The 17,703-nt window shown below is 39.7% G+C and overlaps 1 protein-coding gene and 3 long non-coding RNA genes across 8 annotated transcripts in view; 2 read left to right on the top strand and 2 right to left on the bottom strand.

Moving 5' to 3' along the window:
* Positions 1-17,703, bottom strand: part of LOC145438118 (uncharacterized) — a 465,561-nt gene that overhangs the window by 341,181 nt on the left and 106,677 nt on the right. The window lies entirely within an intron of this gene.
* The window catches only part of LOC145438120 (uncharacterized), a 338,406-nt gene that overhangs the window by 318,996 nt on the left and 1,707 nt on the right, over positions 1-17,703 (bottom strand). The window lies entirely within an intron of this gene.
* On the top strand, positions 918-6,847 carry LOC145436969 (uncharacterized). 5 transcript variants are annotated; one of them, XM_080314152.1, is made up of 7 exons: positions 926-2,121; positions 2,181-2,481; positions 2,592-2,685; positions 4,072-4,233; positions 5,099-5,212; positions 5,499-5,578; positions 6,335-6,847. In XM_080314152.1, the coding sequence occupies exons 5-7, from the start codon at positions 5,170-5,172 to the stop codon at positions 6,587-6,589; spliced, it is 378 nt and encodes a 125-aa protein (XP_080170278.1). In that variant the 5' UTR covers positions 926-2,121; positions 2,181-2,481; positions 2,592-2,685; positions 4,072-4,233; positions 5,099-5,169; the 3' UTR covers positions 6,590-6,847. The 5 variants fall into 5 exon arrangements, 4 of the variants coding, with proteins under 4 accessions (XP_080170278.1, XP_080170277.1, XP_080170280.1 ...); XM_080314151.1 differs by having other exon boundaries at positions 4,063-4,233; XR_013914514.1 differs by lacking the exon at positions 2,592-2,685 and having other exon boundaries at positions 918-2,121; positions 6,335-6,503.
* LOC145438123 (uncharacterized) lies at positions 12,568-16,334 on the top strand. The gene is made up of 2 exons (XR_013914834.1): positions 12,568-13,001; positions 16,088-16,334. It is a non-coding gene; the product is annotated as an uncharacterized LOC145438123 (long non-coding RNA).

Raw genomic sequence — 17,703 nt, 5'->3', positions numbered from 1 at the left:
ATACCTGTTTGCAGACTTTCCAATTGAATTTTCAATTCGTTAATTTCTTGCTTTGCTTCCCTGTCCTTAACGGATGTCTTGACACAGGAAATCGGATATTCATTATTGTTCAAAATTGACGACGGAAGTCCCGGATCGCATTTCGCCATATGGCACCCTGGTCGCGCTTTGCACAGGATTTCTTCTTTCTGATCGGCGGATATCATTACAACGAAGCATGTCATGAATATTACACGCGTGATTTTCATCTCATTCAAATGCAAACCAGTTGAACCTAAGTGAGATTTTCTGCAAAATACAGTAAGATACAAAAATACTTGTGAAACAATCCACCGTTTCTACTCTCAGCAACGTAACATCGTTTGCAAATGTCAATATGTTGTTAGAGTCCTAGTAAAATTGAATGTTCTCGTATCGTACCTTTACAAAGAAATCGACTATATATTAGAAATTAGCGTTGCCATATTTTCGTGGCCCAAATTCCGGACACTTTTTAGCTCCTGCTGGCGGGTTTTAAAATCAAGTATGAACACATATGACGTCACACTAGCAATGCTTTGGCTATCGATTGTATACAGGAGTTGAATATTTTACGTAGATCGCGAGACCCGAGAATTAACTAGGCTATTGCGCCATCTCGACAATTTGAGATCTGGTTTATTGCTAGGGCCGGGTGAAATTGTATGGCCCGCCGACCGTGTGCTTGGCAGCCCTGCTTGTTATGTCGGCTGTTATGTGGCTTTGTGTTGTAGCCAGGAGCGAAATGACACTTGAGCAAACTCCCACCCAAAAAGACACCAGACGCCACCATAGGAGCTTACTTTATGCATCTGGTTTCTACTTCTGGCGGCTTACGATATGCATCTACACTGTAAATCTAAAAGGTGGAAAAAATGGTAGAAAAATGGAGAAAGGTACATTCCTTCCCTTTATCCACCGTATCTCCACCACATATGGAGGAATTTAGAGGGTGGAAAGAGGGGGGAATGAATAGTCTACCATATTTGGTGGAAAACAATTATTGCCATGGTGGAAATCAGAAATGACTGTTTGCAAACTGTCGTATTGCCCAATTAAAACATAACAGTCGATACTGGCTTATAGTTAATAACGTCATCAGACATGAATTTGGAGTCGAGTGTTGTTTTTTACTCAATGTGAAGTCATAGTCGCATGCATTTTGGAATATTGATAAAATATTGAACGGTTTTTTTTTTCAAGTGGTTAGGCCAGTAGAGGGATTATTAAATTTGAAAATGTCTGAATACCATTAATGGATTGTGATAATTACTTCAAGATCCTGCACGACCGTAGCATATCCATATCCATATTTATTATTATCGCCAATATTCTCACCAATGAACCGTGACCGGCGGTAAGTCAGCATCCGGGACTCTGGCAATTTGCTATTTCGAATATACGGGGATGCGCGCTCTGCGTCGTCAGTCAGTCAGTCGACAGAAAAATATATCTATATTCATTGATTTTGAGTTAATCACAATTATGATTATCGTTGATTTTAGTTCATAAGTGATGTCATCTGCTTAATCGATTTCGTATGAAGTACCGGTATCGCTCGTGACTGAAAATTCAATGAACTTGCCATTGCCATAAGCAGTTAGCAGTACCTGAGAGACGAGATGATATCTTGTTTGGTGGGAAGGTAATTCAAGTAAGCCAACGGGTGATTATAATGCAAGAAATTAGCTAGGATGAGTACATTCTCATATTCATGCATACCATAGATAGAGCTATTGGGTACGGTATTCAAACTGGCTCTGTATTTGGTTTTACCATCAGTAGCTGCATATTTTGAATTTGGATTTTCATTATAACTGTTGCAAGGATAGATCTTGTTTGAATGAAAGGAACTCTTCTGATATCTAATTGTAACTTGTGATTTCAGTCCTAAATAATTATGAGACTTAGTTACATTCAATACCGACAACAAGATCATTACTGCGTGCGCAAAAGAAGATATACCATCATCTGCTGCACTAAAATTTGATTTGGCGCCGGAATTCTTGAATATTCAGTGTTATGATAAGGAGTTTACTGATTTATTTGATCTGTCTGATGCTGATGTAAAAGGCAATGATCGGATTAGAGTTCCTGGTACCGGTAAGTTTAGGCTTGGCTTCAATTATCAATTTCTTCACCTCTATACGTAATTTTCCTAGAAAATGTACCAAGCGTTTGCGACAGCAGCATCACTAGCGACTCCCTAACTGTGGATTCATCTGAATGTAATGTAATGGATGATTCAGTTGAATCATTACTGGTTTCATCTGAATCTATTGTGACGGATGATCCAGTTGAATCATCACTTTCACGTTCATAACAACGATGGCCTGTGGTCTACGACATCCCGGCTTTTCGTCAATACTTGGTGCATGGGAGCGCTGGCAATATTGTAATTCCATAAAGACTGAGAAAAGAGATCAAGACAATTATCTTTCAAGATCCTTTGCGATATACTTTGTAAGTTTAATTCCATTCAATTCATCCATCCTATTTTGTTTTGAAACTCGTGCATGCATTTCGTTAGTTTGGATAGATATCAGGTAACTATATGCGGATCTATCTAACAGGTACCCCACTGCGCATCAGTATCGAGAAGTATGCTTGGAATTATTAAAAAACTATCCAGTTTTGAAAGACAATAATGAAGAAAATTCCAGCTAGGTAAGCTGCATGTAACTTCAGTCGTGGGCAAAGGTCATAGTCATAATACGCTATGTGGACGCCAGATATCCATAGTATACTGTCCTTGCCCGTTACCGGTGAATTCCGGACTAATACCGTAATTTTCCGAATATAGTGCGCCCCCATGTATGATACACACCCTTAAAATGACGTGTATATTCTTAGAAAATGCCTTTACCCGTGTATAGTAGGCACCCTGCATTCGTAGTACATGAGTACATGAATAGTTGCGGTTTAGTATTCGATGTTGTTCTGTTTTGCGATATCACTGTCGAACAATGGTAACATAATGATCGCTAATCATAATACAATTAACTGGATTGTCTCTGAACGGGAGTAGATAGTGAGCCTGTGATGTCGGCGGCACGATAGCTTAGGCTAGCGACACACGACATCTTGCGCACGTGGCCTATTTCAGAGCACGAATGTATCAAGCAGATAACAAGAAATATAGATGTTGGCAAATGAGTTTCGCCACGAATGGGTTCTGAGTCTAACACAATATTGAGTAGCTTTCGTCGCGACAATTGTTTTCTCATTCTATCGGTGTGTAAGCTGTTTCGCTGCATTTGCCGATTAATGTCACTGACAAAGCCTTGTTAGAGAAACAAATATATGTGTAAATGACGATCATATAATCTATTCTTGCTGACAATTTTTGGCGTATGATAAGCTTGCCAAAGAGTCCGGAAGCGCTGCCAATTAGCGAGTCCCTGATGTCTGGTGAACAATTAAATACGCGCTGGTATTACGCAGCCTCGGCGACAGTTTTCGCAAATCAAAATGTCCGAACTTGCGCCACCTCGTAAGTCGTCGCCTATGGTCTCTTTTGTCATGACTATAGCCGTACACTGTACGCAGCTTCAATGTGGTTCTGAAGGCAATAGCTACAATTCCAGAATACCTACAAGATAAGCCGAGTCCAAGTCGTTACCGTATGTTCAATGTTCGGTTTTTAGCTCAATCCACATTTTATCAATTCTGCTTGTGTAATTGGCTCGCATCCAGAATACAGTAATTTTCCTCAGTCTTAACAGTTTCTGGCCCTATTTTGCCAAGTATCAGGACTCGTACTCGAAATAACTATTCTTCGTAGATGCAATGAAAAATTGATTCGAGTCGAGTCATTTAACATATTTGCAAAAAAAAGACTAGATTCAAGTCGAGTCACCCAAAAATCGCTTATCGAGTCAATGCAATAGAACCACCTCAAACCACCCATTGTTATGTTCATTGTGTCGTGGCGCTGCCATTGTTGAAACAATGCCAATTTTTAGACTTTGTGGACTGTTTAGGGGTTTTCCTTGCTTTTAGTAATAGTACTCTCTGCAGAGTTGAGTCCAACAATATTTGCAGTTTCTTCAGGGCTCGTGGCATATTGCCTTGAGGCAGAAGTTCAAGGACTATCGAAGACATTTGGAAACTGAATTGGTGAATCAGATGAAGCAGAAGCATGGTACAAAACGAAAGAATGTGATTGAGGAAGAAGAAGGAGCCAGCAGCTCTAGATGCAAAAGAGCCAGGGTTGTAAGTCCAGTTAATTTATATCTTGGTTTTAAGATGAGCTAGTTAAACTCTAATTTTTCAGGATGTACAATAGTCTATAGCAGGGGTCGCCAACCCAAAACGGGTCGCGGGCCACTTTTCAAATTTCGTAGCGGCCGCAGGCCGCATGAATCCAAAATCGATATAAAGTAGGCAACCACGGCTTAAAACTCTACGTCAGTACAATGCTGTGCTACCTAACGTAGGCGATGGACATAGTGACCACAAAAGAAGTAATATTTTAATGAAGGAATAAAAATACAACAAAACATCACTGGCATCAATTTCATTTTATTATGAACTCTGAGCTGTGCACGATACCTGGGAACGCTGATCTTGTGGGGAAACCCTAAGCCAGTGGTTCTCAAACCTTTATGACACTGAAATATTTCGCCCGCCCTTCTTATCGTCATATCACAAAATGTACCCATACTGTTAGCAATCGGATAGTTTAACGGCGTGGATGGTTATGAATGTTGATGAGAGAATTCTATAATATGAATTCGGGACTATACACAGAGCAATAACTATAACTATGAAATCGAGGTAAATCGCGCAGAGCGCGAAAAAAAATTCAGTTGACCGCAGCTCCGCGCCCCCTTCAAATGCTTTAAAGCCCCCACTAGAGGACGCGCCCCCACTTTCAGAACCATTGCCCTAAGCTGTTTTCTATGCGCCTTGGACTTGGCAGTGTTTCGGCCATTACACGCCAATTTCAGCATTTTAAAATGTTTTCTTAGCTTTCTTCCGAAATCTCAAATCAAGTCGCGGGCCGGGTGTTGGTGACCCCTGGTCTATAGTATAAATTGTCATTGCCACGGGTGTATCATATCTTATGTATATTAAGATGTTGAAAGAGGCTGAAACCTTGATGGGAAGTGCACAACACAGAGCCGGTACAATATAGCTCAGGCCAAAATGAAGTGGCCTAAAGTTCCCGAGACTATACGAGGATTACTAGGTGAGAGTATTATTTCATGAAATTGTGTGGCATTGCAAATTTTCCGCTAACAATTTCTTTCGAATGAATTCAAGTGCAGTGGCTCTCTAACTTCTGCCGTTGAGATGCAATTGTAGAAACTTGTTTGACTTGCGCCGCACCAATAATCGTGGCTTTCACAATAACATAGTCTCGTACCAGCCAGTTAGAGTTTGATTCATTTCCGAAAATTACACGCGTTCAAAATAAATATTGGAATGCTAGAAGTGATCATCGATAGTTCTAATAACCTGTGTCTGCTTTATAGGTGATGGAGTGTTGGATTGGCGTGCTGGTATACCAACCATTTTTGGAGAAGGATATGACAATTTTCTTCATATTGGAGAGGTAAGCTGTTCGTAGATAGATGGTGTATAATATACATTGTTACAACTAAACAGTTGGTTAGTCGTTGGTCAGCTAGCTAACGTTTTTTCGATTAGTTGTAGTTCTAATTGCTGATTTTGAAAATTCAGTGGTTGTAGTTCTAGTTGCGGATTTTGAAAATTCAGTAGTTGTGGTTAGTTGCTGATATTGAAAATTCGGTAGTTGTAGTTCAAGTTAGTGATTTTGAAAATTCAGTAGTTGTAGTTCTAGTTGATGATTTTGAAAATTCAGTAGTTTGTACAAGTCTGGTTTCTACCTCGCCATCTTATCCGCGTAAGCGGTGTCTCACAAGAATCCTAGAAGTGAGCCGTGCTACAAGTAGGCAAATACGGATTAAAAAATAAGGAACACCGGCCTGTCGTAAATGACCATAATGGTAAACCAGTGTTTCAAAATCAAGTCAATCCATATTTCTTATATGCCGTTACAACTTCTAGCAATAGAAAGTGGCAAGCTTCAGTAGACCTGGTACAGGCGTCGCGCATAGCTTAATTAATGGATTGGGGCTCATGAGATTGAAATATACTTCATTGCAGCAGACAGACTGGTGACAAGATATTTTTAAAAGCATAAATCAAATGAGCAACATTTTGTGACACAAATTCATGTTTATAACTTGTGCAGTGGTAATATAAATTGTCCTATGTGCTAAGCTTATCTCGATATCATAATGATCTGAAGTCCGAAGATTTCATAGTAATATAATATATCTTTCAGGTTTCTATCTCTCCATATCCAACGATGGTCTACAATTCGCAATGGAGCCTGCACTTGGATGGAATCGTCTTCTCAAAAAACATTGAAAGTTTTGATGAAACACATGCTCTTCTGATCGCAGCTCATTGGATATTGAACATCAAGTTTCAGAAGAATATCAAGCACACTCTCACGTGCCTTTCGTCATACCTGCTAAAGCTGCCTGGCGTAGAGCTGACAAATCTTGTTGTGAGGGCTACCAATATGTTGCCATAAACAATGGAACTGTCATCATAGTTATGTAGGTTTACCATACGGAGGCTCAAGCGGGTCATTCGAAGTCGATTGTCAGTGCCGACTTTTTATTTTAGTCAACACGACTAAATTTAAGTAAAAATATGGTAATTCTGGACTCGTCGCTTTCATTTAACACCAAAAGTTTTCCAGCAAAAAATAGCAAAATCGGCTGTCAGTCTTGATCAATTAACTTTCCTGAATTGGTAAAATTGTCCTCCTTTTTCGATTCTGTAATATGGTAACTAGGGCTGTTCAAAAATAACTTTTTCTTCCCGATTCAAGTCGTTCACCTCTTAAATTGTCAGGTTGCAGTAGAAAACCTTGCTCACCAAATTTCACTCGATTCCAATCAGTAAAGGCATCCGCAGATCCAATTAAAATTTTTAATTTATTATGGAAAATTAAAAAAAAAAATTTTCCGAATTTTTCTGCCAACCCCATGAAATTGTTGAGCCGTCTTCAAAGACGTTGCAAAACAAATTTGAGTCAATTCCGACCAGTAGAAGCGGAGTTATGTGAGTTTTTGGATGATAATCCTCTGATTATCCCTGATTGGTGGATAATCCGCGATTTATCAACGGAAAACTCACATAACTCCGCTTCTACTGGTCGGAATTGACTGAAATTTGTTTTGCAACGTCTTTGAAGACGGCTCAACAATTTCATGGGGTTGGCAGAAAAATTTGGAAATTTTTTTTTTTTAATTTTCCATAATAAATTAAAAATTTTAATTGGATCTGCGGATGCCTTTACTGATTGGAATCGAGTGAAATTTGGTGAGCAAGGTTTTCTACTGCAACCTGACGATTTAAGAGGTGAACGGCTTGAATCGGGAAAAAAAAGTTATTTTTGAACAGCCCTAATGGTAACCCTATAGTAATGACTGTTTGAATACGTATAATAAAATGCATGAAATGCCATGCTTGTATGTTTTAATTGGATTTGTATTCTGCAGTATTGCATAAAGCAAAGATGTGTGGCAGCTGACAGATAGGTTGGGGTGGTAGGTATGTCCCCCATATAGGGTAGAGGGTATTCCTCCATATAGGGTGGAAGGTAACCCTCATATAGGGAGGAGGGTATTCCCCCATATAGGGTGGAAAGTATTTCCGCCATGATGGGGGGTGGAGTTGCATTCCACCATAAATGGTCAAAATGGTGAACCACTTCTAATGGAGGAAATCTCCACCTTTTAGATTTACAGTGTAGTTTCTATGTCCAACTTTTTAAATTTTTGAAATGAATTTCGTCAATAAAATTCGTTCCTCCATATATCACTATATAATTCATATATCACTATGAAATTTTACCCTCTCTCAGGCCATGTTCAAAGTTAACGGTAAAGTTGGTGGAGGTGATGAATTCAAAAATGCCGACAACATTATTGTACATCGCTGAGTCATGTTCATGTCGCGCGGATAAAACTATTTTTGAGCCGAAATGCCGGTCCGCATCAGCACGTTGTACATCCGGTGGTTTCCGACCGTTTATGGTCACGACTCCATTTCCAATTTGGAAATTTCCCGTGGCCCACCTCTGAGTTTGGTAAGCTGACTACTAAAAAAAGATCGACACCCTTTGCCCATGCAGACTTACGGCAGACTTGCACGCCACCTAAGTTGGAAGTTGATTAAGTTCAACATATCTGCGATCCCCAGAAAATGGCGAAATAACCCCAGATTGATAACCACTATCTTCAAAAGAATCCCAACGGCATTACCGACACTAGGAATATACACTCTAACAATTGTGATTACAATTAGTCCTATTACAGTAAATGATGGTTATTCTAATTCATTTTTGTGGTTTTTGCGAGGACAGGGGTACCCCTATTATTATCAACATACGTGACACTAAATCGCGCGCAACGCGAAGAAAAATTTCAAGTTCCATAAATTTTTCCCAAAGTATGATGTTGTTTGTGTTGATTTATGATGAAAATTTTGATCTCCCTTCAAACCTTCAAAATTCCGGGCATTTAAGCATATTTAAGCATTTCCAGCAGGTCGCACTTTGAATGGTGAAATTCCGGACATGTCCTAGAAATTCCGGTCGTATGGCAACCCTACTCCACATACCAGGGGAGGACAGACCTGCTTCATGCGCGAACCGCATATCAAAAATCTTAGCTTGAAAAGAGTCACAACACAAAAATTCAAAATTACGAATTTATGATGTCACAATGGAATGTAGGCTATCAAATGAAGTTTATGATTGCGTGGTGATACGGTGCGTCTCCACCTGATCCGCAAGGTATTTGGAATTAGGCTATTATGACGCCTAATCAGAGCGGAGCAGTTCCTCAAGTGATGATGAGAATTTAAGGAAGATTTCAGCTCGGGAATCTCGACGACATTTTCTTGTCCAAACTTTGTAGTTTTTGCTAGCCTTTACAATACAAATGGAAGAGCCGTATTCACCATTACTAGCCCGGAAATGATTGTGGCCTGCGCTGGCGTAATTAATTATCAGGTTCATTGTTGTACACAATAACTTATCATTTATTGATGACCAGGCATCCATTGCTGCGGTGAAACGTTTATCTGAAGTCGATTCGAGAGTCCGATTGCAAATTTCTGACCTTGTGACACCTTCTAACGTTTACAAGTCTCGCGTAAACCACAAGGGAAAAAACGACACGAAAACAATTCGCATATTTTCAATACGAGATAAAATACATCAATCTATAATACTGGACAACAAAAAAAAATTCATCATGGTAGGTGAGGACGACTTCAGGGTAAATCGGGGCGCTGCGCTCGAAAATGTCACTGGTTTCTGCAGATTTGCTCTATTTTTCCAGATATCGCTGAATTTGGACGTTTTTATTTTATTTTATTCGAACGATGTTACATTTCATCCTAACAGCCTATATTAAATTTTTTAGTAGGTCTGTACCAAAACCACGAGAATGTGATAAATGTAAAACACAATTAGATCGGCGGAATGAAACATGTGCTGCATAAACCTATTCTTTTCCACGTATCAACACACAAAAATTCCTTATTTATTCGTATTTTCATCGGATTCTCCTGATATATTTTAGTTTGTGACAATAAGCTTCATACACCGAAAAATGTGCTTGAAGTGAACAACAAATAGCAGTAATTCGGTAATCACAAACCAAGAATGCTTGAAGCTAGAATACGACAATTTGTAACACATAGAACCCATCTATCGGTTCCCCGATAGTGTCGACTAACTATGACACTTTGAAAGAAATATCGGTATCGTCCATTGGAGCTGAAAAAATATTAGCAATTTTTGTTACGCGTGGTAGCAGCCACTTTAAGAGCTATATTCTGAGACTATTAGACTCGGAATATTGATATATTTCTTACAGATTAAAGGAGTTGATATGCAGTCTGTCTTGTTCATTTCATATTCAAACATAAAAATTTTGGTAAAGATGGTTAACAAAATGCTATTAAGTTTTGGAAATGCACCCTAGATGAAATAGCCTTGGAAATTGGTTGAATTAATCGGTGAATGTGCTAGTTATCGGTATCTGCTAAAAATTTCAATGTCGGTCGCGCTCTAGTTATAGTGTCAAATAGTTTGTTATTGTGTCACATGCTCAACGCCACCGAATTCTGATGCCTCTGTATTGAAACGATTGTTTTCATTGCTAATTAATATATGTTTTGATAAACCCTTGGAAAGGGTGATTTTACCCTAATGCATGAATGTATACCAGCGCTGTTTCAAAAATAAAATTAGTAAGGTTACTGCAGGCCTGGGCAAAGTGCGGCCCGCGGAGCTATTCTGTGCGGCCCGCGAAAGGTTGGTTGAAATTGGAAATATAAAACCTACTTTTGAGTGTTGTTGCGCGGAATAAAACCATAGGATGAATAAACTGAACCGGAAGTTCGTTCACTATGTTCACCTGTTCATTAACATGCCGCGATTACCCAGCCTATGCGTACCTCACATGGCTAATCTCGATTCAAAGTAAGTTCAACGTAGCAAATTATTCCGTTACAATTAAAGTCACAAAAAGTCCCCAACCTTCTTTGTGGCCATGCCAAAAATTTATGCAACTTCTTTCAAATGTTTTTCGCGCTATTCTCGATTTAGAGGTCGATGCTGCCACAACAACGCATTAAGATATATATGAAGTTTAGGCCAACACGGGATTACGAGAAGGCACTGCAATTGCAACTGCTGATAAATTACCTAAGTAAAGGAAAAACAGCTCGACAGCGAAACAACCTTGGCTGAAAAGGACTGCCCTTATTATGACCGAAACACCACGGTGTCTAATTGTCCATAGGCAATATTTGCCAGTGAAGAAATATCAATTGGAAATCGTGTGCGTCTTTTAGTTTAGTACGGTTTGGCGATTTCAATATCTCTTCACATAGCAAACGAGAGGTCACGAAATAACAACATGTAACGAAGTAATTGTACCAACGGGCCCTCCCGAATATTTCCAAGACAGCACATCACTCAGCTCTAGCGGTAAAACAGAGTACGTGGGCTAAGAGATGTAAAAAAATCTATGCAATTACCAATATTATTGACCGAATGAATCATGAATCATGGAAAAATTCCGCGCTTTGCGCGATCAGGTAATAAATCTTTGCCAATTAGTGTGTACAAGAAATCTCGCTCAGAAGTAGTGATAATAACGTGCATCCCGATGGGGTCTCGTCTGGGGTCGAAGGTCCCAGGAGTATGGTTTATAACTCTATAGGGGGCACAAAACCAACGTTTGGCGGAGGTGCCTGACGATCGGCTGTTTCGGCCATCTCAAATACATTTTAATGTAGTGATAGAAAAACGGTGTACACGTTCAAAGAGAGTTCGAAATGTATCACGTTTAACATTGTTTCAAAATATGACGGCAAATAAACTTTATTTTCTTAATTAACCGTCACTTTCTCATTCCCCAATATCAACACATCCTCTGAGCACCATTCAGTGTAATTCATTGATTTCAATTTCGAAATAAAATCAATACGCTGGAGAATACCGCTAAAATTTTTGACTTGGCCCGCCAATATATTTTCTACTTTTCATTTGGCCCGCGGAGAAAAATAATTGCCCACCCCTGGGTTACTGGCTAGCTGCTAAAATTGTTGAGTCGGCTAAAAAACGTTCATTCAATTTTAATAGTAATTTACGATAAAAATTTCCCACCATGAATAACTACTCTCTTTCGAATACCAAATTTTCGAATCTGATAAATTTCCTTCAACTAGTTGGAACTTGAAATGGAGCCAAATACGTTAATGATCGTATTCTCGAACAAAATAACAATTTCACGGGGTAGCCCGTGAAATTTGAAGGAAAAAACTGGTGTTTGTGAACAGCATTAATGGATACGCAGTTTCTTTTATTGTTTATTTTTATTATGATTTCATCTTGAATCATGAATGAATATACACTGTAAAAAATCTGGTAGATTTACTGGGAAATCTCTGTAAATTTTACCACGAATTACCGGTCGCAGCCAATTACTGTGCGTAGCTTGTCATTTTACATTTTGATATGTAATATTACCTTAATATAGCTGTAAAGTAAGTTACCAGAATTTCTTCGCAAAATTACTGACAGTTACTCGTTACTGCAGTTTACCGGGCTATTGGCAAAATTGATTAGCTTCAAAATCGCTGCAGCCAATGTATACGTAGAACTGAATGCTACTGATATATCATTCTAGAGGTGATTTGACCTGATTGAACCTCGTTTGCGAGACTGGGGTCTGTCATACCGAAATTGTTGGCCCTAGTATTTAAGCTTAGAAGGGTACAAGAAATAACTGACAATCGTAGCTAATGTGGTACACCGTAGCCATATTATATTATAAGGCAATGGCTGTACGGCCAGTCTCGCTGGTTACATTCGTTGTCACGGATAAGGCTGATAAGTTTGAAAATTAGTTCAGGATCTATAATATTGCTCGGGGAAACTAGAAATATCAGCACCGCATGCTCAGCTGACCATGTGTTAATGGCGGACAAGGCGACGTGTAATAGGTTACATTAGGTGACTGCTTTTTCTGAGATTCGTAGTAAACAACCAACGCACAACTGTGACATCACAAGCAGCGTCTGGTTAGGTAAGTACAGTAAGTAGTGAACAACACATGGAATATATATCAATTTATACGAAATTACATGACAAAAGGGACTATATGCAATGATAAATGTTTCTGTATGGAAAAAAACGACCCAGATCAAACATTATAACGTGGCCAGTAAATATTATTGGTGTCATGTGTCAGCGGATGAATACCATTTATTTCGAAATCGTTCGAGTGTCGTCTGGCCAGTGGCCATTAGTGAGATTTGAGCAAAGGGTGGAGCGAAGCTTGTTGTGCTTGAAGAAGGTGGATACGATCGTTGAAGATTCCTAGGAATGCTGAATGGAATACGCATCTTAAAAGGTAATACAGTACTACATAGTATTTGTTACCGTGAATATCTGACTCTACTACTAAATAAATACAGTCCATCCTCAAGATTACCGGACCACGACTGACCTATCGATCTCGCTTCCCATGACATGCCGCCCTATTTATTGTCGCTTTCTTTTTCTATACTATCTTCTTTACTTTCATTCAGTGTGCATGCCTCCTCTTTAGATCGCCTAGGCCAAGGTGGGTGTCAGATTCCATAGACTGCTCCTTGTCGCTTCGACATCTTCCTGTCTTTTCATTGTATCGCATTTTTTGTGGTGTATTGAACTGATAAAATTGCTAATAAACCAATGATGATGATGATGCACACCAGCCCTCGATGACTTAGATTTCATGATTGATATATTTCATTCGCCGCATTCTCTGTTCTATTTTGGGATATTTGTCGACTTATATAGTGACCACATACTCCGCTGCGGAGGAGTTGAAACTGTTGGCTGAGTAATGTCATTTTCGGGCCATAGCATAGATATCAGTGATGAGCGGAGTCTGCTTTTCGAGACTCCGAGTCCCTCCGGCAACTTTCGTCTCTGATGCAAAGTCCCTCCGACTCCGGGGATCTCAATCCCAGACTCCGAGATAACCCGAAGAATCTTGTCCAGTCTTCGAAATATATCCAGACCATTGTCGAAGAATCCCAATCAATGTTTTCGATAGCCTGTCTGATATTCATACCAGTTTTTTTAGTATCCGTGAATTGCCGAACAGTCACAACATTACTTCTGAGAGTCAAGTTCTCTCCAACAAAATGGACAGTCAAGCTAATAGAACTGCAACCCTTTAGATCGGTCCACATATCTGAGGTGATGCCAGCCAGCTCATAACACTTCATACCGTAGCAACTCTTAGCTCCTCTGACAGCTTCTGCTTCAAAGATGAAGCCTCCTCATCCAACTTACGTTTCACCGTAAATCTGGATGGCAAAACATCTTCTGCACAACACCACGGCAAACCGGAACTTCTTCGGTATTCTCCACCAGGCGATCAGTGTTCCCCATGATCACCTTCTCCTTTGATTACTCGCTTACTTGCATTTCAACTGCGATCAATTCTTCTTACAAGCTTCGATATGTCTTCGAAGATGCGACGTACCACGTGTCAACTTGTGATGCTTTAGCTGAACATTGCAATTTTGACATCTGGCAAACCCAGTATACTGGCCGTTATTATCATGCAGCATCAGAGTGAAATCCTTCCACACGTCACTCTTTCTCTGCGTCTTTGTGAGTAACCCACTTGAAGTCGACGGTGCTTCAGCCATTATATTAAAACGACGAAGGAAGACCAGTCAGTTCGAACTAACTACCACTAACACCACTGAAATCGACGATCACATCACAGGTTTCAGTAAATTAAGTTCAGCATCGCCATGAACCAGTTGATGGAACTGCACTGCACTAAACATACATGATGCATCACTGACGCACCGATCGACGCTCCTTGGAGTTGACTAAATGACTAGTGATCCTTCTAATTTTGAAGCTGATACATGATATCTGGAATTTGGAGTCTGAGACAGACCAGCAGCAGAAACTTGATTGCGGTGCTGATTTTTCTTATCACATCAAAGTCATTTTTCAATCAAACCAAACATTACATGACGAAAATTCAGAAGAGTTCTGGATGACTGACTACGTCAATCAATATTGAAGGAAGCGTAGTTGAGTTGATGCGAGCAGAGCAAAGCAGACGGGTGTAGTTATTTAGTGTGGCTGTTCAGAATTTCGGAATATTCTGTTTTTACAGGGTATAATCAGCTTACCTTAGTGATTTATGTATTGTTGAAATCTTAGATGCTGGTATGCCTCTGTAAGCGGATCTTACTAGCGAAAATTCGTCGCAATGTCATTAAATCATGTAACACATTGCATAAGTTATTATTGTTTCCATCCAGATACTTGCTTGTTGTATGTATATTTCTCACAGATATAAAGGTAATATTGATGCAACACTTATTATCGATATCTCTTACTGCAAATTGCAAGTACGATGAAAGTTGCGAAAAGTTATCACAAAAGTGGTATCGGATATTATCTTGTTTCAACTGATACCAACGTTGGGAATACATTTTCACAAAATGGACCTATTACTATGTTGAATGTCATCAGGATAATGGGATATATTCCGTTATGATCATGAACTTGCTGAAGAATCAGGGTAGCTACAGGCTGTACCATGGGGAAGCCCCGCTGTATGTTGCTGATTGTAAATGTTTCGCACAATTACTGGGGTAGCATGAAAATTAGTCACGAAACAAATACGCAAGGAGGAATGTGATGTGACTATACGCAAGGAGGAATGTGATGTGACTATAGAAGACTGCAATGACAGCAGCGTGGAAGATTCTGGAGATCTTATCTCATAATATGGTGACATTCAGCAGTGGATTCAAAGACTGCATCTCAAGGCAGGGAGCAAATGATGTACTGCGAATTTGGGTGCCTTCAAGTTTGTGAACTACAGATACTGCTCAACGGAAATGCCTTGCTAGATCACTAGGTTACTCTCCAGTCCCCAATTGCAGTGCAGATGGCTGATTTTTGTGCACTTGGCAATCATATTACCGGTCATATTACAACTTTACAAGGTGTCAACTGTCTGTGTTTGTAATCAATAGTGTCTTCTGGTCAAAGCTATCGAAAGATATCGGGGGCAAAACTTAACAATACTCCGGAAAACTCCGGAAAAATATCTGTTGTAAACTCCGACTCCACTCCGGGTATCACAAAATTGGCAAAACTCCGCTCCTAATCCACTCCGACTCCACTCCGGTGCTCATCACTGATAGATATGTTTTCATCCACTGCTGGATTTGTTTGCCACACATGCCACCTTAAATTAGGAACCTTTTGCTTCAATACAGAGATAAAGTAATGAATCTCTGCTATGTCATGTAAAAGGCGGAGCCGTCATCACACAATGTGCCAGTACCGGTACTTCAAAACATGTTATATTTTTGTTAGCCTATTTGTCTTAGTCTTTATAATGTCATGTCCACTGTCCAGGTTAGGAACTTTGCTTTATATAGCGACTTCCGCATGAATTCTCTTTAGTGGAACTGCAAGATACTACTTACACAGAAGGAATGAGAACGAGAAAAAGAAACAATTGGAATTTGGCCGGTGGTGGAATTAATTCACGTTTTCTCGAGACCACTCGTGTTAATGCATGTCTCCTAAAGAAGAATTAGACCTCCAGCAGCAATATTTTTCCATCGATAACCACTTCATCGTGATATCATGAATGAATATACAGTTTGTTCCAATGTCGTTTTGGGGATGTGAAGAAAATGTTGCGATATTTTTGCATCGGGTTGCTTTGCGATAGGTCTGGATGTACGTGAATTTACAAGCTGGTATGTGATCCTGATTTACAGGGACAGCATGTAGGTAGATAGGCGGTAAAATGACAGTCTCGATCGCAAATGTACAGGAGAACATGTAGATTAGATGTACCGGAGGTGACTGTAACATTACAGTCTGGCGTGTAAAGTGAGATTACCGGACGAGTGTGAGTTAAATTTACATTGACTAACGGTTATGTTAGATTACCACGAAATGTCTGGCTACCGTGCTTCCAAACATTTCGCGGTAAATCGAGGTTTTTATTTTTTACAGTGTACGGTTTGTTCCAATGTCGTTTTGGAGTGTGAGTATCTTAGCATCGCGCTGCTTTGCGATAGGTATGAATGTATGTTAATTTACACGCAGGCATGTCATCCTGATTAACACGGACATCATGTAGGGCCTTCTCAGTAAGTGGTAAAATTACAGTCTTGGTCGCAAATGTACAGGAGAACATGTAGATTGGATCTACCGGAGGGGACTGTAACATTACAGTCTGGCGTGTAAAGTGAGATTACCGGATGGGTGTTGTTGTTGTTGTTGTTTATTAAACAAAAAACTGGCGCTTATCGCCTGACGGCCTTTTGCACCACAGTCATTGAGCATAGTACACATATAAGGGAGTTAACACGAAATAATGATCAATAGCACAATGATGTAGAATCAATCAAGTGGAATAAGGTGATTCCAAAAATTGATTCACTCACGAACATTACAAAAATAAATTACAGACTATACGTTTATAAATAGCGGTTGCACGATAACACAAATTCAACGACGTACGGGACCATACGAGAATCAGTGAGCAAATCATCAATACAGAAATTCACTTTTAATTGAACACATTTATCAATAAGAAATGAACGATGAAAGTCATATTTAGGGCAACTAATTAAGAAATGATCCACAGTTTCGGGGTAGCGGCAGTAACAACACGCAGGAGAGTCTACCATTCCAAGTTTGAACAAATGGCCATTTAATCGACAATGACCTGATACCGGATGGGTGTAGGTTACATTTAAATTGAATGATGGCAATGTTACTTTACCGCGAAGTGTCTGACTACCGTGCTTCCAAACATTTCGCGGTAAATCGAGGTTATTTTTTTGACAGTGCATGAACCTCACCGCAGGTCACTGCTCAGGCCGTATTTTGCAACAGTGCTGAAGTACATGCTGACTTTTTAAACGTTGCCTAATGTATCAACTGGTACAATAAAATGCTATATTAATTACACGAAATCAATATCTTCCGCCACTTAGCTAACAAAATCGACGAGAACTCGGCTAGACCCGGCAAGGGTATTCTTAAGAGTGAAACAGTGG

This window comes from Botryllus schlosseri, chromosome 4, assembly GCF_051294905.1.
Source record: "Botryllus schlosseri isolate E-star chromosome 4, Bs_hap1, whole genome shotgun sequence".
Classification (NCBI taxonomy): domain Eukaryota; kingdom Metazoa; phylum Chordata; class Ascidiacea; order Stolidobranchia; family Styelidae; genus Botryllus; species Botryllus schlosseri.
This window is presented reverse-complemented; position numbering and strand designations above follow the sequence as displayed.

Bases quoted from the DNA above. Each gene is read 5' to 3' on its own strand.
- LOC145436969 (XM_080314154.1), top strand. From the start codon at position 5,170: ATGAAGTGGCCTAAAGTTCCCGAGACTATACGAGGATTACTAG. The intron at 5,213-5,498 runs GTGAGAGTATTA...TCTGCTTTATAG, and splicing joins GACTATACGAGGATTACTAG to GTGATGGAGTGTTGGATTGG. The intron at 5,579-6,334 runs GTAAGCTGTTCG...TATATCTTTCAG, and splicing joins ATTTTCTTCATATTGGAGAG to GTTTCTATCTCTCCATATCC.